This window comes from Perna viridis, chromosome 6, assembly GCF_037379345.1.
Source record: "Perna viridis isolate PV_CMFRI_1.1 ecotype Kerala chromosome 6, ASM3737934v1, whole genome shotgun sequence".
Lineage (NCBI taxonomy): Eukaryota > Metazoa > Mollusca > Bivalvia > Mytilida > Mytilidae > Perna > Perna viridis.
In genome coordinates this window covers 35,938,152-35,962,955 of record NC_142450.1, presented here as the reverse complement: position 1 = coordinate 35,962,955, position 24,804 = coordinate 35,938,152, and the positions used below count along the sequence as shown (strand labels likewise).

Genomic DNA, 24,804 nt, shown 5'->3' with positions numbered 1-24,804 from the left:
ACCCATATTATCTCAAGATTTTCTTTTAGTTTTATGTAATTGATCAAAGTTTGCCACTGTTTTGAATAACTTAAAACCATGACTAAAACTGTGTTGAATACTTGTTAATTTGATCATGAAGTATATAGTTCTAAACCTCTGTTTAACTGATCAGCATCATAGTTTTTGGAGTCAAGAATGAAAAAATATTTTTAAGTTCAGTGATAATCAGTCAACTTTATGAAAACAAACTAAAATTACTGTCATTCTTTATTTAGGATGACTGTAATAGGTTAAGTCCTTTATTTAATGATTTCCAGCGTGTGTGTTCCCAATCTTCAAAAGACAAGTTGTTTTATTCTATCAACCCGTTTGTTTGAGTTTTCTTGTTTTTTGTTATTAGGAAAAGAATTGAATATATATATTTTTGTGAAGCCCTTGATACAATTTGGTATGACTATGAGAAATTGACTTTAGATTGTCCCATGTTCTTTTTATACAACCGCAAAAAATTTGCATACATATAATATTATGGGGCTGTCGTTGGTGTGGACGTCAGCGTCTGGGGATAATTTGTATCCATGTGATAACTTAAGTTGTGGTTGACCAATTGTTCTGAAATTTTGATGTGTTTTTACTTACCACTTCAGGAAGGTTCCTTTTTATTTGGATTTGTGGCACCTACCATTTCAGAAAAAGGGGTCAAAAAGGGTAAAAAGAGGCATTTTATTACAACCCATGTAGAATGTGTGTTTTTTTTTAAATTCAATTTTTTTTATTTTTGGCCAGTTTTGAAAAAAAAAAATTTACTGAATTTTTCAGAAAAATCCCTGCCTGCGTTCTTCAATCAGATTTCAGATTTCTCTTATCTTTGAATTATAAGGGAACAAAGGGGTCACACCCCAAAATATCTACTTTTTAATTTTTGGTCCAATTTCAAAACTTGTTTTCATTGGATTGCTCTGTAAAATTCCTGCTAGTGCATTTCAATCAGATTTCAGATATCTTTTACGGTTTTCGAGTTATAAGGGGTCAATAATTTTTTAGTTTTTAGTCTGATTTCCAAAATTTTTTATAAGACTCCTCATAAAAATCCTGCCTGCATTTTTCAACCATCGACTTTGTTTATTTTTGGACTGATTTTTTAAATTTTTTACTTAATTTAAAATTTTATGGAATTTAGTGTCCAAACCATTTGATGTATTCATAATGAATTGTAAGTCCTTATGCTTACGTGTGTCAAGAATTAATATTGAATCCACACTTGCCCCAACTTTTCAGGGTTTGATCACTGCAGTCGTATGACGCTGTGCTCGGTGAAGCCTTTTGTTATTTTTGAAATTATATTTTTCAAAGTATAGACTTGTCAAGTTCTAAGAGGTCTTTCATATAGAAACTTATTAAGTTTTATTTTTATCTTGAATATGGAAGGTAGAGAAATAAACTTAAAAAAATAAATGCTGTCTTAAAGTTTGTACACTGCTAAATTAAGCACCTTGTTTAAAACTGAATGCATCTACCTTATTGCAGACAGATGTATATTAAAATTCAGGTCAAGCAAATTAAACAAGACTTTGACTTTATTTTGAAATGTTTTCAATAAAAAAATTTATATTTCCTTTGACTGTATTGAGTTGTCTCCCATATCATATACTCATATCAATTACAGTCATGTCACATCAGGACAGTAAACAGAACAGGCTAACTGTTGACCTTTTAACCACAAATTAAAGATTGAAAGGTACAACAAAATAATTTAATAAATGCTTGTTAATACATTTTTTACAAATTTTGTAGTTATATCTAATTGCTTGTCGTTTTTAAATGTTCACAAGAAATCATGAGACGTTGAGAAAAGCTATTAAGAATTATTATCGAAATTTAAGTCTAGGCTTGCATTGATAGCCGTTTATATATTGTTGACTTTCGACAAAACTGATTTTTATTAAAATCTTTTAAGTGTGAAATGTATAAAATTTATGACTAGATCTATGTGTGAGATAGCTAAGAGTCCTTGATTTTAATTGAATATAATGATTTCGATCTACAATAGTTTTAGAAGTCGTTGTCGTGTTGCCTCAGTATTACGTAACTATTCTTTGTTGGGTAGTAAAGACATTTGTCCTTAATGAGTTGATATCATGAAATGACAATTTCACATGTCAATTAACCAAAGTTAAATTGAATTGACTGGATATTAATTTAAACTAACATTTGAGACTCCTATCTTGTACCATGGCTTCACTCTTCTTTCATTCTTTGTTAAAGGGGCTTGTAAGATTCATATTCGTATTTCATTCTTTGTAAAAGTAGCTCATTCTTTGTAAAAGTAGCATGCATGATTCATATTTTTATTTCCTCACCAATGAAATCCAAAAAGGATAAGCAACACAACCTGCCATTCACAATGCTTTTGACTAAACTAGACACAGGAGTGACATTGTTAGGCCATATTGATAACTAGAATCATATTATATATAAAGCTTAAAGGTCATAATTTTGGTAAAATATTTATATGGCAAAGAAATGTCCTGCATACACAGGCAAAAATAGTTCTTATAAAGACTTATGTAAACCCTGTCAAAAAAGATGTAGAGGTATTAAAGATGAGTTTGTACAAGGCTTTGGGATGCCATTCTTAGGGGTATTCTTGTTTATATGGTAGCTTATCAGAGTAATAAATCACTTGATAAATTTCAGTTTGTTTGTGACTGTTTTGTTGTTTTTCTTGCTTACAACCTGTATATTAATAAGCCACCATTATTTTCAGATATGAAGAAGCTGCTGGTCTCTGTCGTAGACTTCTGATGATGGACCCTGGTCTGTTCGATGTTTGGTTGTGTGTTGCAGAGCTGTACTCTACTTGTGGTGATCCAGTTGCGACACGACAGGTTCATATTCAATTAGCTTACCTGTTACCTTTGCTATTAAATTGTTATTTTTATACTCTCTACCTCTCTCCTTGTCTGTTTGTCTATATTTCTTATAAGCACAATACATTTTAAACAACTTACCTGATGTTGATGAAATTTCCAAGGAAGTTGGGCGTCATGTTAATGTGCATGAAGGATTATAATTATTGTCAGAGGACTGGAAATGGGAGATAATTAAACTTTTGTAATTTTGTTCACATCAGATCTTTATCTGCTGAGGTAGATGATACATAATACAAAATTGTAGATAGAATTCCTTTAGTTTGTTTATAAAGATTCTCCCAACTAAGGACTTTCTATGATATTACATTACTATTGAGTCTAAGGAATCATTTGACTTTGTACTCACATACAAATTCAGTGCCTTAATTTTTCATACTAAAATTTTTCTTGCTTTGGCATGACTGTTAACATTGTAATGTTGCATTTCATTGAATAATGGTATATGTTTCACAATTTAAAGTACTTGGATTTTTTTTTAAATTGAGGTATTAATTTTAGTTTCCTTTATTTTCATGTGTCAGAGATGTTGAAATAGACAGAAATGGTTTAAGTTATTTGACTAGAACATGGTGAGCTATTATGTTCACATTGCCTAATACTTTGCTAAAATAGAGAATGATAGAACCTCAAAAAATGTTCGCCATTCTTGAAATTATTTGTTGTACTCTGTAGGTATTTGCTGATGCCCTGGCAGCCAACAGATTTAGTTCTCAGTTGAGTTATTATGCAGCAAGCTATGAAATGGTACAGGTATGTTATCTTGTCTAGAATTATTGATATATCTTTCAAGAGAGATGGTTCATCAATTTATAGATGTGCTTGTTACAGGTCGTATTAAGTTTTCATAAGTTTGCTCTTTCAAACTTAGAACCAGTTGGAATGGAAGACATATTATTTTTTTCATAAGAACAAGCATGATGCTTTGTTAGTTTCACAAATTATTTTTTCAGCTTCTATTCAGTGCTCCAAAATTTTTTTAATTTTCATTTATACCATGGAAAATTTGTCATGAAAATTTACTTTCCTAGAATGGAAATCAACATGTAAAACTTATATGTCCAAAATTTACTTGCCTTAGGTAATAGAAAATGCCAATTCTACATCACTGTTGTGTCTTATTGGGCTATAAAGTCTTCCATATGTGTATTGGTAGATCTGCACCTTAGTGTAGAGACAGTGTTTGAAGCCTATATCATGATTCAAGGTTATATTTTTGGTTGGTGTATCTCTTCTATGTAATGTAGTTGATGTTATAATCTAGGTTTCCTTTGATTCCATACCATTACTACTGAATAATGATACTGACAATATTTTGTTTAAATTTTATATGTTGTAATAAAAATGTTGATAGCTTCAGCACAAGTTTAATAGGATTCTACAATTCTTTAAGATGTGGTTAAATGTCACAAAATGTACTGATAAAATCTGTTTCATGCCATAGGCTATATGATGGGTGACATATGAATTTGTTACTATGTATTTTGTATGGTAATGCTGTGATGAGGAATGTTTTGAAATTTTAAAGGCTTGTAAATCATGACATTTGAAAAAAATAAATACAATTATATCTCCATGTCGTTGAAATAAGATTTTAGGCATGAATAATTCATAGCAGAAAGAAATTTTTATTATTAAAAATATAAAGAGAAAAAATGGAAAATACAATTTTCTGTACTTTTTAAATACTTTCGATAAAAACATGTGGGCGAGGAAACTTAACTTTTAAGGCTCCATTGCTTTTTTTGGACATAAATTGATTTTATGTTTCTTGATGTTTGTAAAATAAATTATAAACCTTTTGAGATATTTCTGCCCTTTCCCTTAAAAGAGCAATAAAATTAGTTGCCAGATACAAATTATGATGCATATTTGTACCCTCTGCAAAGAAATATTGCTATCCATATATTTTCTAAGGGCATCCTCCTAAATTGATGATTATTGCAAGATATGCTTGCGAGGGGGATAACCCAATTAAAGGGTTTTCTTGTTCCCTTTATACTGGTATTAACTTATAGCTCACCTGGCCACTTAATCCAGTAATGCTAAAAAGTCAAAATCAATGGGACAAAGCTTTGCAAAAAGCTTTGATTTACTCAATCTTATATTAATTTTGCTGTAATAAATTTAGAAAGGGGTAGAGGTATAGAAATTCAATCTCATTTATATATTATAGTCAATCATTCAGTCTGCAGGCTTATTTTATTTTGTCCAAAATATTCAGTCACTTACATATGTAGCTTGTCTGCATGTATGTAACATCATATAACACATATAATTAAAAAAAAAAAGCGTCCGTGAATGAGGCCTACAAAAGTCTCCAAGGATCAAAGTTGTTAGACAACTCCTTCTAAGAGTTATTGCCCTTTAAAGGTGAAAAATGAGTTTTTTTTAGCAGTTTTCAGCCAATATCTTGAAGGCTATAATAGATAGAATGAAACTTTCAATTGATGACATGATCCTTATGATAAGTCCTACTAAAGTCTTCTTGAGTCAAAATTGTCAGACCACTCTTTCTTAAAGTTATTGCGCTTGAAAGGCCAAAATTTAAGCAGGTAAGTGATTTAGGCTCCTGGGAGCCTCTTGTTTCTTAATGCTTGCAGATATTTAGCTGATTTTTGGTGTGTGAGTCTACCTTGATGAGTTACAGATTAAGTATAGGTTTCGTTCCACTTGGCAAATTTTTGTTTGAGTTGTATATGGCCCTTGAACTTTGAAAAATTTACTGAAATTTAAGTTTTTTGCATTTTTTTCTAAACAATTGCAGATATTGAGCTAAGGTTTTATTCGGCTTAGCTGATTTTATCCGATTTATGGCCCTTGAATTAACCAAAATTTAAGTTTTGCTCACTTTTTTTTCTAAACACTTGCAGATATTGAGATGATTTTTGGTGTGTCTACCTTGGTGAATTACAGATCAAGTTCACATTTCATTCTGCTTAGCTGATTTTTTTTCCAAACTTTAAAAATCAAGGTCATTTCTCTACTTGATGATCCAAGGTAGTATTTAGGTCAGTGATATAAAGAGATAGTATGGGACTATGAATTGTTTTGCAATATTCTCAGAATGCTTATTTAAAATAGAACAAAGGAGTCAGTCAGAAGTTTTTCTCATATATCTCCAAAACTGTAAGGTTTTTCCAAATTCTTTCATTTGCCAAAATGATCCTTATTATAAGGCCTACAAAGTCTGCAGGGATCAAAGTTGTTTTATTGTTTTACTTAGCATTAAGAAGAGCACTAATAGAGTACATGACTAATTTGAGATATTTTTTTATTATTCTAGGAAGACAATAACAAAGCATTAGAGGTGTTAGAGTCAAGTGCACTTAACTATTTTGATGTAGATATTCAGGATTCCCACAAAGCTGATCCAAACCTGCTATACTGGTATGTTATCTTTTATTCTATTACAGGTCATATAAGAAATGATATTGTTCGTCCCTTGCTGTGCTGCTTCCATAGGATGTGGTTAAGAGATCCATCTATCTGTCTCCAGCACTTGAGTCCAGTCTATCTCCTCTGAAACCACTTGACTTTTTGCTTCAATGTTTTGGTTGGTTTATGAATATGAAGTGCAAGTGTCAATACTATATCACCATTTTGATTTACAAAATTTTATAGGAGTTCTGGGACTTTTTTTTCAAGTATTTGATATTTTACTTGAGGTAAGAGAAGCAGTGATTTTTATTTGTTATTTTTTTTTAAGGAACTATCCATCTTTATAATTTAGATTTAGGGTTAAATAAAAAGAAAAAAAAGTTTTCATATCAAAATGTTGTGATGTGTTTTTGAAATAATAATAGAATTAGTCATTTTATAAAGCTTTTCAAGTTATCAAAATCATCAATGGAAAATCACTTTGTTTTCCATTCTCTTTTCCCTATGAGATACATTTTTTTACTTGAAAAAAAGCATAGAAATTGTTCACATAATGTCACCTTCAGCATCAAAGTGGAGGTCCAATGAAATTTTTTTTTTAAGTACAAATATCTTCCATACCTTGGGTAGTTTTGTTTTCCTTTGATCTGCATCCAAATTACTTGTTAATTATTATGTGAATTTGAATGGATTTGCCAAATTATCAGTACATTCATGGGTGTTAAATGAAGAAGGGTAGTTAACATAAAATTTTATGACCAGAAAAGTAGGACCAATTAGTTCATTTTAACTTTTCTCCTAAAAGCCCCTTTGCAAATTAGCATATATATGACAGTGTTTTGTTATGATTGTGTTTTAAAAAAAAAATAAATTGCGCATTACAAAGATCAAGCATGAAAGACATGACCTCAATAACAGAAAATATTCTAATTTCACAAAGGCTGGAGTTTTTTTTGGACCTTTATTATGGGAGGTGTTTCAAATAAAATATTTAATATATTTGGTTGTAAATTAGTGAGTTAATGGAGTGTACATCACAGACAGGTGGCGCTTTGAGAAAACTGTATAATAAAGTCAGTGTAGATGTTAATGAGTACTACATGTATTAGAATTGCTTTGTCAGTTTCAAAGATTTTCAGACAACCATGAAATAGCCCTATAAGATGGCTTGAATGGGGACATTATTTTGATTAATTGCTGTGTCATGGAAGCTTTCCATTATTTTTGCAAATTCAACCAGTATAAATTGAACAATTTTTCTAGTTAAGGTAATGATTATCATCACAGTGATTAATTGATCCTTACCGCAACATGACATGGGAATAAAAAATGGTAGGTGTTCTTGTGTTTGTCCATCACAACTAGTAAAATTGTTCACATATCATTATTTCCAAACAGATTTGGATAAAATGTATACTAAAAGTTGTTACTTATCATAAATTACTATAGTAAGGATTATTATCCTTGGAAATCGAATTTTCAGCCAAATTTGTTTTGTAAGTGCCTACATCTCTCAAGATCTTGATCATATTAATAACAAAGGTTCCTATCATGAATATTGCCATTGTTTGTTGTCCATAACTTTTCCTTGAAAACCTTCTCCTTTGAAACTACTCAGTGGATTATTATCAAACTTGGTATCTATTGTGTCGATTATGTAAATCAAGCCTTAAACATTGGTGCCCTTTTAGACCACAGGGGTCAAGTTACCGATTTCTACATATATCTCCAAATTTGTAAGAGATATAGAAAATAAATGCAACCGTTTTTCTTCAGCTTGTACAGCTCTACGTCTCCATTTTGTGGAAATTTAATAGAGTTTTTTTCCTTGAAAGGAAAAAAATTATGTTTTTTGCAGTTTTTAGCCAATATGTTGATCCAGTCGAACTCGGATGAGTCGAAATTTCAGCTAACTAATTTGACAGTCCCAGCAAATATTCCTTTACTCCTATACAATTTTACCTCTGATAACTCGTACTTGGATGAATTGAAATCTTGTATATCTCAAGGTTATCAATCAGTCCCCTTGATAGGTCTTTGATGTTAAATTAACTGGGATGTCTTGAAGTGAACTAATTAGTAAGAAAACTGATTGCTTTATTACAAACAATGACTGAAGTTTGTTTTTTTAACATTTAGCTTGGCTTATGTAATTACTCGTTGACACCTTTATGGCTGATTTGTGTATTTGATTAATACAAAAAAGCTTGTTGATTAATACAAAAAAGCTTGTGTAGTAAAAAAAAACAAATTTGAATAATCACACTTGGAATTCAAATGATCAGTGTTATTGGATATTTTGATAATGATAAAATTTCTTATTTGGAATGATATCCAACCATTTAATTACACACAAAACAAATGATAATTCCTGTTGTATTTTTACGACTAGGTTTGTTTCGCTAGTAAATCTGAAATATAATTGTTGTAATACAGTGAATATGGTTTGAAGGTACTCTGATAATGAGTTATTCAAAACATCCCGTTAATATATAGAAATGACATTTACGATTTAGAACAATTATTAAAATAAGAATTTTCCCTCAAACATTTGATGTTTTTCAGAATTTTTAACATATTTCATACATGTTACAAAGTCAAATTCAGTCAAATTTCACTACTTTTAAATATCCAACTTCAATAACAATTTAGGTAAATTTAGTACATTAAAATAAAAAGATGTTTCCTCTCCAAGCACAAACTCTGAAACTAATTATAAAAATAAAGAATGCAGCATAAAGTTACACTCTTCCTTAACTAACCCTCATAATGAACTTATTGTCTGCTAAGTTAAAAATGTCACTGTTGTAGACTCGAACTCTAGATAGCAAGATTCTGTCAACGTTTATAATTTCAATATTAATCATAGTGTAAACTTTAACTTAATGACTCTTGTGAAGATATATATTTCATCAGTGCAAGTTATCAAAAATTTAACAAAAAATTTTTCCTTTCCTCTTCCTTTACCCTGGACTTGACTTTTCATGAGCAACTTGGCAGGTGTTTCCAGAAAAGCAGAGGATGCTTACCCTACTGGTGCATCTGGTCTATGCTCCCAGTTTTTAGTTGAGTCTGAGTTGCTCCTTTACTTTTGTTTCTTTGTTACTATTATTTTAGTTACTTTATGTTCTTTGTTGTGTTAGTCAGTTTTCCATGTCTGGTCGTTGTCCCTTGATTACATTCTTTTGATTTCCGCTAGAATCTTAGTTCCCTTGATTACTCTTTCATAGCCATGGATAAAATTAACCTATGAGCAAGCATAGAAAGGTATAGGTTTAACTGTACATAGCTTTGTAAATATCAGAATCTTTGGGTTTAGTTTCATACATCATGCTGTTCTGTCAATTTCCTTAGCAGTCTTAGCTAAAAAAAAATCAGAAGTTCAATACTTATGCACAAGTTGTTTGAATAAAATTTGTTTACTGATATTGAACTTGGTAGTCAAACTTTTAGACAAATACAATGATATAATATTTCAATTTATAGTATTACTAATGCATCCACCTCAGAACGTCTATTTTTGGCAACTAGGTTTGACCAAGGTATTTATGGTGAAGTAATTATGATGAATACTTTCATTTTGGCCATCTATCCCAATTAAATTTCCTGTGGATAATTTTGGATGCTTATTGTTAAATACATTTCAGTTGTTACTTTACTGATAATATTCCAGAGACAGGAGACATAGATTTTGTCATGTATTTTCACTATTTGTTTGTCTGTTAGTCACAAAACTGTTCTTTGTATTTTTTATTAGATTTTACAAAAATTACAATGCTTGGATATGGACATAGACTCAGTAAGAGAAGGGAGATATTTAGGGATTGTTAATGTCTTATCCAAGTTTTAAGTGATTAAATCAACTTTGGGTCAGTTTACTATTCTTGAACTGCAAAGTAATTTGTATAAGGGGAAGGGGTAAATTATCTGACTTGTTTATGAACAAGTTTTAATTGTCCTAAGTTGGTTATGCAAGTGTAACTTGGTACAAAACTAAAAGCACTCTCTATTATTTAGTTTCCAATAGATATCATTCAAATGTAAGATTTGATCCTCAATCAAACACACTTAGTTCAAAAACACTTAGTTCAAACACACTTAGTTTGGACTAATTTGAATCAGGGACAGTTAACCAATACATGTTAATGTCCATTACAGTGCCAATATTATTTAACAAAATAACCTACTTTGCCCAAAGAAAACCGACCAATCAAAAGGCTTATTACTAAATAAAGTAAATTATATATTTGACAATAATAGCGACATAGTCATGTGATCAGTAACCTATTTACACCTTAACCTCTGGTTTATTCTTTTTTAACTTTTACAATTTAATTATGTTTTTTTCTTTAGAACACGTTTAATTCATCATTTTTTTCTCTGCCGGTGGCCTACATTTCCTTACATTTAAAGTGTATTAGAGAATAGGCTACCAATATGTATAGTCCCAATCACAAGGGTTGTTGAATCTGAAAGTTTTAACAATTACAATTAAAACGATTTTTTAAAAGGAGTTTCCTACATCCATAAGACCACCAGTGCTTTATCCTGTAATTAAAAATGTTACCCCAACTTTCCCAGATTGTTTATGATTCAGTTTTATGAACCATGTCTATAAAAATTAATGTAAAGTTTCAATTTACAAAAAACTGAAGATAATTTGTTTTAATTTTTTACTTAAAATTCTAATAAACATATTTAAAATACCACAAAAATGACTTGCATTTTATTTTTTATTTGAGAAAAGTCCTGTAAATTTTGTTAATATCATTCATGCAGATCAAATTGAGATATGCACCATGGTTTATAGGTCTGAGTTAATAGATGTGTAATCACGTAGGATGGATTATGAAATGAATTATGTATGGGAAGATTTGTTACAAGAGTTAAATTTGACAATGCCAATGGGTGCATCTTGTGCTGTATCTAAAAGTGTCAGAATTGATTTTGTGCACATTTCTTCACTTCATAATATTTTTTTTCATAGTTGTCTTGTTAAGATTATATTTCATGATTTTTATGAATGACACTTTAACACTGCCTGGACTTTATCATTTATCTATTTAGTTGTATTATACCACTATTTCAATTTACTGCGGGGAAGTGATATTTTCTGTAATATTAATTTTATTTTTTTTTTTTTGGTTAAAATGATGTTGTTGGAAGCAGTTCTTGTACAATGTGAACCAATAATGATGTATGCATTATGCATTATCAATTAGTTATCTTTACATTTTTGTACTTTGGCCTTTATGGCCTCTGTTAATTGTTGTTGAGTGTATGGACATTACTTAAATTAGCTGTGAAAGCATATTTGCTGTTGTGTCTAGATTCTGACTGCATGTTCAGGGTTACTATGTAGGTGTTTTTATGTTCTAAATGTAGTTGTGTTATGCACAGAAATGAATACAAAGAGTTCATTTGAATTACACATTTTACTCAATTACATAAACAATAGGTGTATTCTCACTTAATAAATCTATATATAAAGCTTCAAGTAAGTAGTATTTGGTATATTTATTCCAGTACCCTGTTAGATGAGTCAGTGCCTTTACAGTACCAGCCTCCCTCCTTCAAAGAAGATGTCATCCCAGAAAGTATTGAAGAGGATTTAGTCTATATCTGGCTCAATTATTGGTGAGTTTGTTTTGGGCTTATTGAGTATTAGTGTATATATGGCTGAACTGTTTTTGGTGAGTTTCTGTAAGGAGTAGTGAGGTAGATTTAATGATTAGATGAGTTTGATGTGGGATTTTTTTTAGAAGTATTTAACACTTTTCCAGCTGAACTGTAGGTGAGATTCTTTTAGATGTAGTTTGATTAATAATTGGTGAATTTGGTAAGGGATTTTTAGTACAAATTAGTATATATCCAACTGAATTGTAGGTGAGTTTCTTTTAGGGATAGTGAGGTAGATTCAATAATTACTGCTGAGTTTGATGTTGGATATTTTAGTATTAAGCAGTGTTTGTCCAGCTTAACTGTAGGTGAGTTTCTTTTAGGAGTAGTGAGATAGATTTGATTATTATTGATGAGTTTGATATTGGATTAATTGAACTGTGAATAATTTAGGGGAAGTGAGGTAGATTAAGAGTACAGTTGGTTGAACTGTAGGGAGTTCCTTATAAGAGCATGAAATATATATATATAAATTAGAAGGTGTGACTGTTCTGGTTTTGACCTCTTTGCTTGTATCAAGCTGTGCCCTGCAAAGCATGTTGTTGCACGATAAAATTGTTTGATTGTAATCATGGTATGTGACAAGAAAAAAATGTAAAAAAATACTTTCCCACACTGAAAATCTGTGTTTGATCAAAGTTTCCTTTTATATTTTCTGCTGAGTGCACTGTGACTGAAAAAAAAATTTCTGTCTGAAATAATAATTGGTCTGACATGCTTAATTAAGGAATGTCATCTGTATTGACATGTTCCCCAATCTAAGTTTCTTATTTAATTCTTTGTACATGTATTTGAGAATAGAAGGAATTGTAGTGCATAAATTAACATCAGTTAGATCACAGGTAATTTTTTTTTATTTATTTTAATCTTCAAGATAATATCTCCATTCAACATATTAGGGGTAAAGTTAATGAAACATCAAATTTAATGGTTATGTTGAAATATTTAGTAATATTGAGTGCAGGTTCACTTGGAAAGAAAACATTAAAAGCAAATATATGGTTAAAATGACCAGGAGACAATGACCACAAATGTTTAAAAAGAAAAAATGATAAAAAACAAGTTGTACATTTTGACATTTGGTAATCCTTAGCAGAAAGTTATTACTGTCCATAAATGTGCTTAACTTTAGGTATTTGACACCCAAATCATTGAAAACTTTTCACCTTTTGCTCCTGTTGTATGCTGGGGCCATTATATTGTATGTTTATAAATGTATATTTGTAAGATGGTGTCTACACCTGTTTGATGTTTACTACCTTGGGTGATTTGGCTGAGCCATGTACATTCCAGTTAATACTCAGTCCCTGGAGGTGACATATCAAATTTATGCAATCACCCAATTAGCTGATAAATAATGGACTGATGTGTTTCAGTTTGAAATACAAACACTGCAGCATTATGGCCTTTGTACATGTGCTGCACTTTTACATTAATGTTGTGGGAGAGAGAATTTTTTATATCTTTTTATAATACTTCAACTGTTCATAAATGCATTGCCTTTGGATTTGTGTCAAAAATTGCTTAATTATCCAATTAACTCGTAAATTGTAGTCCATATTATAATAAAATCAGTGTCATTTTACCTTGAGGAGCTATGGCATTTGTTTATTATTGCTGCACCTCAGCATTTGTGGAAGTGAATGATTTGATATTTAGATACAAAATATATCACTTTAATGCCAAGCCTCTGGTCACTTGTCAAAGAGATGTAATAAAAATTTTCTTTCACAATAACTTGTCCTTTCTGTAATATCTTAAATGCCTAATATGAGTACCTTTTTTGCACTTCTGTGTTTGTGCTATTGGCTAAGTGATTTGATTAAATGTGGGTTATATCAAAATAATAGTAATGTTTGTTACCTGGAGGACCTGCAGTTTCTATGCATGTCAAGTGCACAATGTATCATGGTGCACCTATGCATGAAACTATGGTGGTTTGGATGTGATTTACTTCTCAATTTTAATTTTGTGGTTTTTGGTTTGAAGATGGTTTGGACCTCCCAGAACAAAAGAAATTCTTACTTTAATCTTCTCAAAAATAAATGAGCCAAATGAGGTGTAAATTGTATGGGAAAAGCATGTTCATTCATGTGGTTTATTGATTAAAAGTTGTATTCTTATTGCTGAATAAGAACATTGTGTACTCCACTTAAATGTGTTGTCTTGTTGCTGCAGCTTATGTCAACTCCTCATAAATGTGTTGTCTTGCTGCTGTAGCTTATTATGTAACCTCTACAGAAATGAGTTGTCTTAGCTTATTATGTCAACTCCTCATAAATGTGTTGTCTTGTTGCTGTAGCTCATTATGTCAACTCTACAGAAATGTGTTGCCTTATTGCCACAGCTCATTATGTCAACTCTATGGGAACTTGTTTCATTATTGCTGCAGCTAATTATGTCAAGTCTACAGTGTTGTGTTGCCTTTTTTGCTACAGCTCATTATGTCAACTGTACAGAAACTTGTTGCCTTATTGCTGAGATTCAATTTTTTCTACCTCATAGCCTTATTGCTATGGTTCATAATCATAGTTCACAGAAAGGTATTGCCTTATTGCTGTGGCTCTATCTAAATTGAGACATTTTATATTTTCAGTTTGTTACTAGAGCTACAAGGAGACAGTACACAAGCAGTAGAAGTTTATGAGACTGCCTTAAGTAAACTAGAAAATGTTACAGATATAACCAAAGTCTGGACTAGGTAGGATTTAAATGGAAGGAAATCTTAATCTGTCCAAGTTACCATTTATTTTTTTTGTCCTATAAATGGCAAGTTCTTACATTCTCTTGTTCTTGATAAAATCGCTGTTGTAAATCTAGGATTACTTTCATTGAATCTGACAAGTCTTACACCCAAAGCAGATGAAATCACAGTTTTTGAATAATAATGTACATGTAACAAGTACTTCTAAGATTCAATTTGAACACAATTTATTATTTTAAGTTAAACATAAAGATAGGATGGGAGTTACAACAACTTATAATGGTCTTCTCTAGAGTAACATATATTAATTATCTACCCCCTGCAGATTGACATTTGTCTGTGATTCTATTTATAGTCAGTAATGATACCATCCTTACAGCTGAAGTATTTACAATTTATTAAGTTTACTCATGACATTATCTCATAGACAGCATGTGAAGCCAATACTACTGACTTCGGTGGTAGTCCTGAGAGTGTCAAACCTTTTAAAGACATGTAAATTTGTTAACACCTTTTTTTACTAGTCCTTGTGTATCACCCAGTTGATAAAATTCATGATGGTTTGTGTTACCTTACTTGAACTCTTTAAGACATTATAATTATTGATAGCATTTTTCTGTGAAAATGATTGAAATGTCTCAGTATTTATGATGTTGTAAGTCATTGAAATAGGTTCTGTCTAAATTATTTTATTTGTAAACATCACTGGCCAAGGGTTGAAGGTTGTAACTGAGCTGATATTAATATACCATGAATGATGTAACCTGATGGAACTTTGAGAACTGTTGCTTACTTTGAATACTTTAATGGCAATACTGAATAGTTACACTATTATATACATAGCTGTAAATTAAGGAATCGTTCCTGGTGTCATTAATAATAATTTGTGCATAGAATGCTTAGAAACTTGACTAGTGGACAGAACAGGTTCAGCACATTTTTTTAAATCTGGCATTCATGATTGCATTTTGGTTTTTTGTTTATGTATTTTCTCATTATGTGATGAAGGCTTAGTTTAGTTTCCAGATTTAACAGTGATTTTGAAACCCTTATTCTGGGTCCAAATTTTAGGCCTGTTCCAAAAGAGAAGTATGCTCTAAATTTCCCATATTTCAGCCTTGAAATTCCCTATTGTTACTTTTAAAAAACATTATCTCAAGATTTGTTGATGATTAAGATGGAGTTTGTAAGAAATATGAAATCCTCTACTGTTTCAAAAGTGTGATCCAGATGTCATGGACTTCATATAATGGTAAATGTTATAGTCCTCATATAGAATTTCAATAAAAAAATATTTTTAAGACACTATAAAAATCCTTGTCTTTATGCATATAGATAATTTTTACCAAGGTTACAATTTATTCACTCTTTTTCTCAATTGATGAAATTATGAGTTTTGTTCTCAATTTTCCTTCACTTTTGTTTTTAAAGTAAGTAGTCTTACTACAAATTATTGTTGAAAGAATTAGGCAAGGAAGGATTGTTTTATTAATTTGATTTGTACTCTCTTAAGAGTATGCCAATTGTTAGATATACCAGTTGTAGGCACATAATAGTTGACATGTAAAATGTACTAGTATTTTGTCAAAATGTTTTCTCAGCTTGAAGGTTGTATGTGGGATTGACCAAGTGTTATCATTATAGTCGGTAATTGATGGGACTGTTAGTTTTGTGGTTAGTGATCTCAATGTCTTAGTGTGTGTTTTAAGGTCAATGCCATCAATTGGAGAAGTGAAAGCACTATTAAAAGGAGCTATGTTCCACCATCAGAAAATATATGGCCTACAAACTTCCTTGAAAAAGTAAAAGTAATGTGAATGTGTGCCCTTCTATTAGTAATCCTATTTTTTTTGGTTTTTTGTGAAGGAAATTAAATTACATGAACTTAGTTCTGTTACAAGTCTGTTTAAGACTTTAGATAAACAGTTAATATTTCTTTGCAGCTACTTTCAGTTTCATGCCAGGAATGTTCTCTGTAGTAAAAACAAGCCAGAAACGACCAGGACCTTCACTAGCCTAGTATACAGAGCTATGACATCTATCCCTACAAAGTTTGATTGTTTGTATGCCAGGGACAGTCAGTGGTATAACTATTCTCACGTGAACACAGTGTTAGAGTTATACCTGAACTGTTTGCCAAAGGATAGACTTCTGTCTGAGTATGAGAAATTGGTTACCGTAATGCCTAACAATACACAGCTTATATTGAGGTAATGTGTATGTAGTATATGTCCTACCTATGCCCTAGAAACTCGGGAATTTTTTTCCTTACCTTGTGTACTTTTATCAAAGAGCACTTTTGTTAAGTACAAGTATTTTAGAGTAGGTTTAAAATGTGTTTTTTTTTTTTAATGATTATTACATACTGGCAGGAAAAAAGTCAACCAGAAGTTGTAGCCAATATCAAATAAAGTAAGATCCTGTTGTTTCTATTATTACAGGAAAATTGTTGAAGCATTCTACCTAATTATATAGAATTTTCTTTTACTATAGGATGTACATGTGAAAGCTCCTCTCCTGCTAAACATCAGTTTGAATTGTAATAAGAGAGGTTTTTTCCCTCAGAATTATACTCTATTAAGTGGGTGGTTATATTGGAATTACCTCGTACATCTGGCCATCATTCTGTCCGCCAAATTTTATCACATTTATTTCAACTTTTAATGGATAGATTATTGATTTCAGATTTGTTACTTTGGTTTATGTAGATAGGGCATACATTGTAAGTGATTTTGGTTGCTGTCCAATATCAACATTTTGTTTTGTTAGATTTCATGGGTATATGAACTGAGTGGTGGTACAGCTAGCATGACTTTTGCAACTTTGTTTTGCTTTGCTTTCTACATTTGATTAATGATAGGGTTATTTGACATTGTCACTACATTAATGGACATTTTTGCTGGCAGTCTCTTTGAATGACTTTTAACATAGTCACCACAGTTTAAGGCATGTCAGCAGGTTGTCTCTGAGAATGACTTTTAACTGTTGCTATATGTAGGGCAAGTAGGGCAAGTGGGCAGGTAGTCTCAGAATAACTTTTAACTTTTGCTATATGTAGGGCAAGTCAGCTGGTAGTCTCTGAGAATGACTTTTAACTGTTACTTTATGTAGGGCAAGTCAGCTGATAGTTTTTCAGAATGACTTTTTTACATTTTCACTGCATTTCAGGGCAAGTCAGCTGGCAGTCTCACAGAATGACTATCTACAAGCACGGAGTTTTTGTAATGCTGCTATCTATGACAACATTGGTCATTTAGTTGTTTGGAAGACGTAAGTTATACCAACAAACCATCTATGTTGCAGGTGAGATAGATAGTCTATATATTGTATAGTGAAGTACCATTCATATTACAATTTTGTATTTATTGATGTGTTTGAATCTTTTAACTGTTGAAATAGTGTTTAAGTTTTTTTTGTTGGTTTTTTGTACTGATTTTTTCTCATTTTGACTTTTATTTGTGTATTATGTATTGTTTTTCAATGTTATAACTTAAAATTTTGGCTTGATAGCCCACAGCTTAAATTTTGGCAACAAATATGTGTAGTTCTTTACAATCACTAGAAATTTTAGTTGCCCACTCCAAATTTTAGGGTTCATTGGCAAGTGGGTCCCTGTTAATTTCAAACCTGTTTTTTATATGCCACATTTTCTGACAGACATACTGTTTTACCCAGTGGTTGTTCTCTCCATCCACATGGTGTACAGTAATTAAAAAAAACTTCAATGGATTTTAATAATTATTTGGTAAAATGTTTATTTTAATAGTAAAAAGTTCCCAATTTAATTTTTCCAATTTCTTCTTTCCCAAATGATGAAAAAAGGGGGGAATGGTATATCATTATGTCTTACTACGGAAGTTTATTTATATTTTTCTACCATTACTTTTATAGTTTTATCATTGATGAGATACATATTATTTAATTACAATCCAAAGCACCTGTAGTTTACTGAAGTATGATTATTTTGTAGTATGACTGTTGTAATGTTAAACATTGAATTCTGTTTATTCCTTAAGACAATTTATCACAGTTCATTCATGCAAATCTATTGTTTTCTTCTTTGTTACTTTTTGGATGATGAAGCCCACACATGTCAATTAATTGGAACACAATTTTTCTTAAAACCCAAACCTTTTGTTTTCAGAATGATTGCTGTAACTATAAAACTAGAGAACTTAAGAGAGGTTAGTCTAGCAAAAATTTGATTAAAGCATGAAGTGAAAAAAAATTAAAAATGAAACAAAAATAAATGTAGTTGAATTTTTTTTTAAAATGTGATGTTGGTCCTTTTCTGCCCTGATTTACCAGTTATCAAACACTTGAAACTTTTGATGAAAAATACATTGGTGAACTTGAGTTGAAAATAATATCTTCTGCCAGCTAGTATTGTGGTCAGTGATTAATAGAAATGTAAAAAAGCACCCACATTTAAATACAAGTTACTATCTGTCTGTCACACCTCTATTTAAGGAGGTACACCTAGGGTAAGGGACATAACTCATGAAATCATTGATGTGTTTGTATCACATTAAATTTCACTAATGTCTTTCAAGCTTTCATTTGAAACAGAATGAAATCAGTTCAAGTCACTTTGATGCTTATATGAGATTGATGTAAGATGGTAAATGCAAACGTTCAATGATTTGTAAGAGTTATGTACCTTACCCTAGGTCTACCTCTTTCATATTGCATTGAAGTGAAGGTGTCTTTGTTCTTATGATACCAAACCATGGATTCAAAGTCCATGTGGAATAAATACTTCTTTTTAATTTTGAAAGACTTTCTTCTGTTCTAATGTATATAAGCAAAGCAGCTAAAATTGAAAATCCACAAAAATTACTTGCTATCTAAGAATACTACTTTGACAACAGTATGGTCAGTAAGAAGTCACCATTGTGCATCTTCCCTTCTGTTTCAGGCCAGGAAGTTGTATCACCGTGCTGTCCAGATCCTGCCATACTGTGTCTCACTGTGGAAAGATGTAAAATCTTTTTCATTTAGATCCTAAATATTATAGAAAAGTTAACTATTCCAAGGCATATTTATAATTTCCCTGTTAGCTAATAACAAACATTTTTTAAAAATTATTTATAGACTCGCATATTTTGATAAGCAATAATTGCTATTGCGTACCCATTAGAATTTAGATAACTTAGAACCATCTGTTGTTGTATGCATGAAAAACAAGACCAGCAGTTCTCTTTATAACATGGCTTTCCTTCTGTTTTCTGATTTCAGTATCTGATGTTTGAAGTTGCTAATGGCTGTAAAGACATAGTACCAGTTATATTAACAAAGTGCCAGGAATTAGGCCTCAATCTTGATGACTATGTTAATTTCATATTGAAAGTGAAGTAATGCTTACTTACCTTTTATATGATATTAACATAAGGTTCATTGGTATACAGTAAAATCTAGATGTCCATTGACCATGGCTGTGGAAAGGTGTTTATAAATTTATTTGAGATAAAACTAGAAAAATGAAGCAACTTATTATCTATTAGTGGATAACAGAATTACAAATTTGTCTAGATATTTAGACAAGTCAAGCAGAATATAACAGAATTTAGAGATCCACAGGTTTTTGTGACAACTATCCTAGCCTTCAGTTGTAAAGGAATATTTCAAGTGTTGATATGTTTTATACAATGGTAAGTATAGCTTGGAGCTTTTAACTCTAAAAATGTCTGCCTTAATTGTAATTCTTAAGATAAGTAATTTGAAATTTACTTCCTTTACTGTGGTTGGAAGTGGTACTGGTTAATGGTATTATATGCTATATAAGTTACTCTAAAATAAAAACAAGGAGTTATGATAAAAGGATAACCCTTGAAGAATTCTAGACAAAAACGGAGAACATAGTATGGAAAGCCTGACATTGTCCTGTCATAATAATGATTTTAATAATATCCTTATGTTGTTTCTATTTTGTTAAAGGCTTCAATTATTTCTGTTGTTTTGTTTTTATTGTGATTTAATTTTGGTGCTGTTGTTCAAAAGAAACATTTTATGAGAATTTATGAACTGTGATTCTTGGTAGATGGATTGTGAAATGATGGTGGATTGAGGGTAATTTTCAACCTTAAAATACCTCAAAATGATCATGGAAGAGGTTCTTCATATGAAAAATAAAAGTTATGTGAAATTTAAAAATTTCACTGGATGGATTTGAATAAAATTTTATGTAAATCCTCTGTAGCTAGAAGCCAAAATGACCCTAGTAAAGCAGTATTTTCCCTTAATTAATATCAGTATTATTTTCTGTAAAAGTGGTATTTTTGAGAGAAAAAATTATAATTGTAGCGTTGAAATCAGTTTAGGGTAACTTTCATGTATTTTAGAACTTATGTTGGTTCTTATAATGAGAGATGTCAACTTTGAATTTCAGTAGGTTCGGTGCCATATTCTCAATAGAACCACTGTTGAGTAGCTTTTCAAAAATAACTTTGCCAAAATACTTAGTACATATCTTAAAATGTTTAAAACAAGTTTTTGACATTAATTTTCTTTTTGTGTGTTGTCATATTCTGTTATATTATGTGTATTGTTGATTATTTTTATTAAAATCATTATATTATGAATGTCTTACTTATGATATTATGTTCCTTGGTAGTACAGTTCAGATTTAACTGGTGGTGAAATGGTTGAGTAACAATGAGATGAAGAAAAAATGGTGTGTTGTAGAACTAAAAGAGTAATCAAGGGAACCAAGGTTATAGCAGTAATCAAAAGAATGTAATCCAGGGACAAAGACCCGACATGGAAAACAGACATACACAACAAAGAACATAAAGTAATTAAAATCATACATACAAAATAACAAAAGCAAATGAGCAACTTGGACTCCACTAAAAACTGGGAGCATGGACCAGGTGCACCGGAAGGGTAAGCATCCTGCTTTTCCAGAAACACCTGCCGAGTTAAGTAAAAACAATGCAATGTGTTCTGCTCAATTCCAGCTATGTGGGAATTCAGAGTATCCCTGCATCTGTGTTTCTGCCTACCAGGATAAGAAGGATTATCTCGTGAAGAAAAGATCATAACATTTTATTATATAGATAGCAGTGATTTACCGAACGTTCCCAGTGTATTTTTTTTCGGTAATTAACACTGTGAAATAAATTTGGTAATAGGAGAGTTCTTCGTGATGTCATCAGTTGCCTGTGATTTGGTTTTGGTTGGCAAAAAATCCATTGAGTGGCATGGGGCATCAATTTAAAATTATCATCACTTTATCATTTTTAAAGATAATTGAAAAATTCTTTTGGTTCCCAACATTGCAAATAAAATTCTTTTTGTCGATGGAATTTAAAAAAAAAAAAGTATTCAGTAATTAGACTATATGTACGTAAGATTTTAATTATAATTTTATACAAAAATAGAGGTTTACATATAAATATCATTTCAAATTTATTTTTGAAGTAAAAGAGTTATAAATTCACATACATAATATGAATTATTTTGTCTAATTGAAACATTTTACAGAACCGAAATAGGATATAAAATAAAAAAAAGTTATATAGTTTTAAAATTGGGACTTTAATCATGAAATTGTCAATTGGTTTTTTGTTTTTTTTTAGTTGTTCATTTTCCAACCAATTTGACACTTAATGATATGCAAATTAGTGAATATGACATCACTGATGAGATTGGCGAACTCGCCTATTTCACTCTCACGCATTCTCCCACCAAAACGTCACAACCCGAATATCAATCCGCCGTTCACAAATTTTCAATTTATGTTGAAAATAACAATAAATAATGGGGGAAATCTATCAAATAAATAGGATAATTAATTGGTTATTGTGAATAATCAAAATATAATCACTCGTGCCAAGAACGCGTTAAGATTTTACTCGAGCGCAGAACAAGTTCCGCACACTCGTTAAATCTAGTTGTTCTTCGGCACTCGTGACCACAGTTTGGTTATTCACTCTTTCCATTTAATTATCCTACCATTAACTGTTTGTTTCTTTTAAAAAAATGTCTTGAAAAGAAATACTTAGTGACACCTTAGACAATAACCTTAGCCAGTTAGGGGGAGAGAATTAAGGATGGCAAATGTATACACAAGCGAACTAAATAGTATCACACGAAAGATTAAATTTTGATAGATGATTACTTATTATACAGCAAGTAGGATGATATGTCAGTATCTAAATCTCTAGCTGTATGAAGTATTCTATATTTAAAAAAAGAGAAATCAAAATGTAAAGATAATATACCTTGGAAACGACCGAATCCAGACACTATAAAAAGCAGGGGTGCTAGCCAAGGTTCATCAGAAAAAGGGGGGGTGTGTGCTAGGACATTCTTTATCATTTTTTGTCATTTACACATAAAAATGACAAATTTTCCAAAAAAAATGGGTGACAAGCCCTTGCACCCCTATTACAATCTGAAACCTACACGACCAAAAATGAAATAGACAAAAAGGACTAACAAGTTTAGTAGTACATTCTGTTAAAATACACAGGCATCAGATATGGACCACTCTAGTTTATAAGTAAGACAAGAAATACTTTTCACTATTCAATCAATGAAAGGATTGGCAGTCCTAAGAAATATCACCACGATAACAGCTGTTAAAAAAGAATAATGTAAGCAATTAAATATAAACACATATTCAAAGCTACACGAGCCAAGGAAAATGCCAATTTTAACAGTTCATTCCGTTAAAAGATACTTGCACCAAAAATGGATGGAGGTGTATTGTAAAAGAGAACATTCTAAAAGTAACAATAAATTAAGCAATCGATGTCTAGGAAATGTCATTACCGCAACACATTTGAAAAAAAGAAAAACTAACAGATTAACAATCTAGAATATAAACACATATTCAAACCTTTGAAACCCCCGCCCCGTCCCAACAAGAAAAAGGGAACAAGGATAACAACCCTTGGACCAGAAATGAACCAGAATGGTGAATATAACAATAAAATGATTAAAAATATTGAGACGCAATATTAAATAGGCATTGGATTAATACAGCGGTGGGGCTATTTCCTCAAATGACACCAGGCCCAGTCACTTGGTAAATACGGCCTAACCGAAATATCTGTCACCCTGAAAAGGTGTAAGATTATATTTAGGGTATTTTGGAAACTATGCAACTTGTTTACAACCAGGTATGTCATTATACAACAAGATACTAGTATTAAAGACTAAAATAAAAAGACCTTAACAGGCTGCCGTGAAAAAAACCTTGTGCAGTTTTGTTTAAGAGTTCTAGGAGTAGGTCACGGAATTATTCATGACCCAATGTGGTGTTTTGTTTTTCCTATATTGATGCGAGAGATAGATCTTACGGTGTCTTTAATTATCGACTTTTTTTAAGTATGTGTCGCAGTAAAACAAAATACAAAAATGTAAAATAAAATCTACAAGACAACCGAACAAATGGAAATAGAAAGTAAATCCAGCACACCACGAAGTTCTAGCTAATTACTTTGAATTACTGTAATGATTTAAAACTTCTAATTCACCAGTGGTTTCAAAATACAAATTTGATATAGATATTGTCATTTATGTTATTTTTTTTTCTACTAGTCTTCCTTCTTTACACCCGAACAGACAACTCTATCTATCCATTAAGTAGTACTCTGACCAACTTTCTCAAACTTAAGCTTTAGTCGACTTTAGGGACATAATTGATTAGCAGAGCACGTCCTTGCTGCCTATAATAAAATATAAAACCCGCATTCTCCGTCATAGTCACATAATTCGACTCCAAAATTTGTCTTCTTATGAAAGAATACATTATAGTAACGTCGAAGTCACCCAGTGTAAGGGTATACTGCCCTTTAAACAATCTGCCAAAACACTTCTTTAATTTGTTCTCTTTCACAAACATTCATTGATGGTGTTTATCTTTGGCCAGTATCATAAATTAAATGGTTAGTATGATTTTTTTTACATAATATAAATTTATGTCTTGTTACAGTGGAAAAATGTGTAAATAGGTCACATCGTGCTTAAAACAAACATTAAGAAACAAAAAGTCGTCCATTAAAATATATTTTTATTCATTGTTTCTTTTTAATTCAACATGGATATTTTTAAACTGTATCACACAATTAAATATATTATAAAGAGGATAATGACAAGAATCGATGAAATTGCTTGACA

At 31.1% G+C, this 24,804-nt stretch overlaps 1 protein-coding gene across 3 annotated transcripts in view; it reads left to right on the top strand.

The window, feature by feature from the left end:
- The window catches only part of LOC148614746 (uncharacterized), a 52,147-nt gene extending 30,890 nt beyond the window's left edge, over window positions 1-21,257 (top strand). Inside the window, exons 25-34 of one of the 3 annotated variants that reach the window (XM_088589072.1) lie at window positions 2,750-2,870; window positions 3,588-3,665; window positions 6,199-6,302; window positions 11,820-11,930; window positions 14,569-14,673; window positions 16,620-16,886; window positions 17,845-17,946; window positions 18,821-18,860; window positions 19,595-19,657; window positions 19,915-21,257. In XM_088589072.1, coding sequence (XP_088445198.1) covers window positions 2,750-2,870; window positions 3,588-3,665; window positions 6,199-6,302; window positions 11,820-11,930; window positions 14,569-14,673; window positions 16,620-16,886; window positions 17,845-17,946; window positions 18,821-18,860; window positions 19,595-19,657; window positions 19,915-20,034 — 1,111 coding nt within the window. In that variant the 3' untranslated portion in view covers window positions 20,035-21,257. Of the gene's footprint in view, window positions 1-2,749; window positions 2,871-3,587; window positions 3,666-6,198; window positions 6,303-11,819; window positions 11,931-14,568; window positions 14,674-16,619; window positions 16,887-17,734; window positions 17,787-17,844; window positions 17,980-18,820; window positions 18,861-19,594; window positions 19,666-19,914 lie in introns of those variants that run through there. The other 2 variants (XR_015923772.1, XM_088589073.1) reach the window with 2 other exon arrangements.
- Window positions 21,258-24,804: the final 3,547 nt, after the last annotated feature.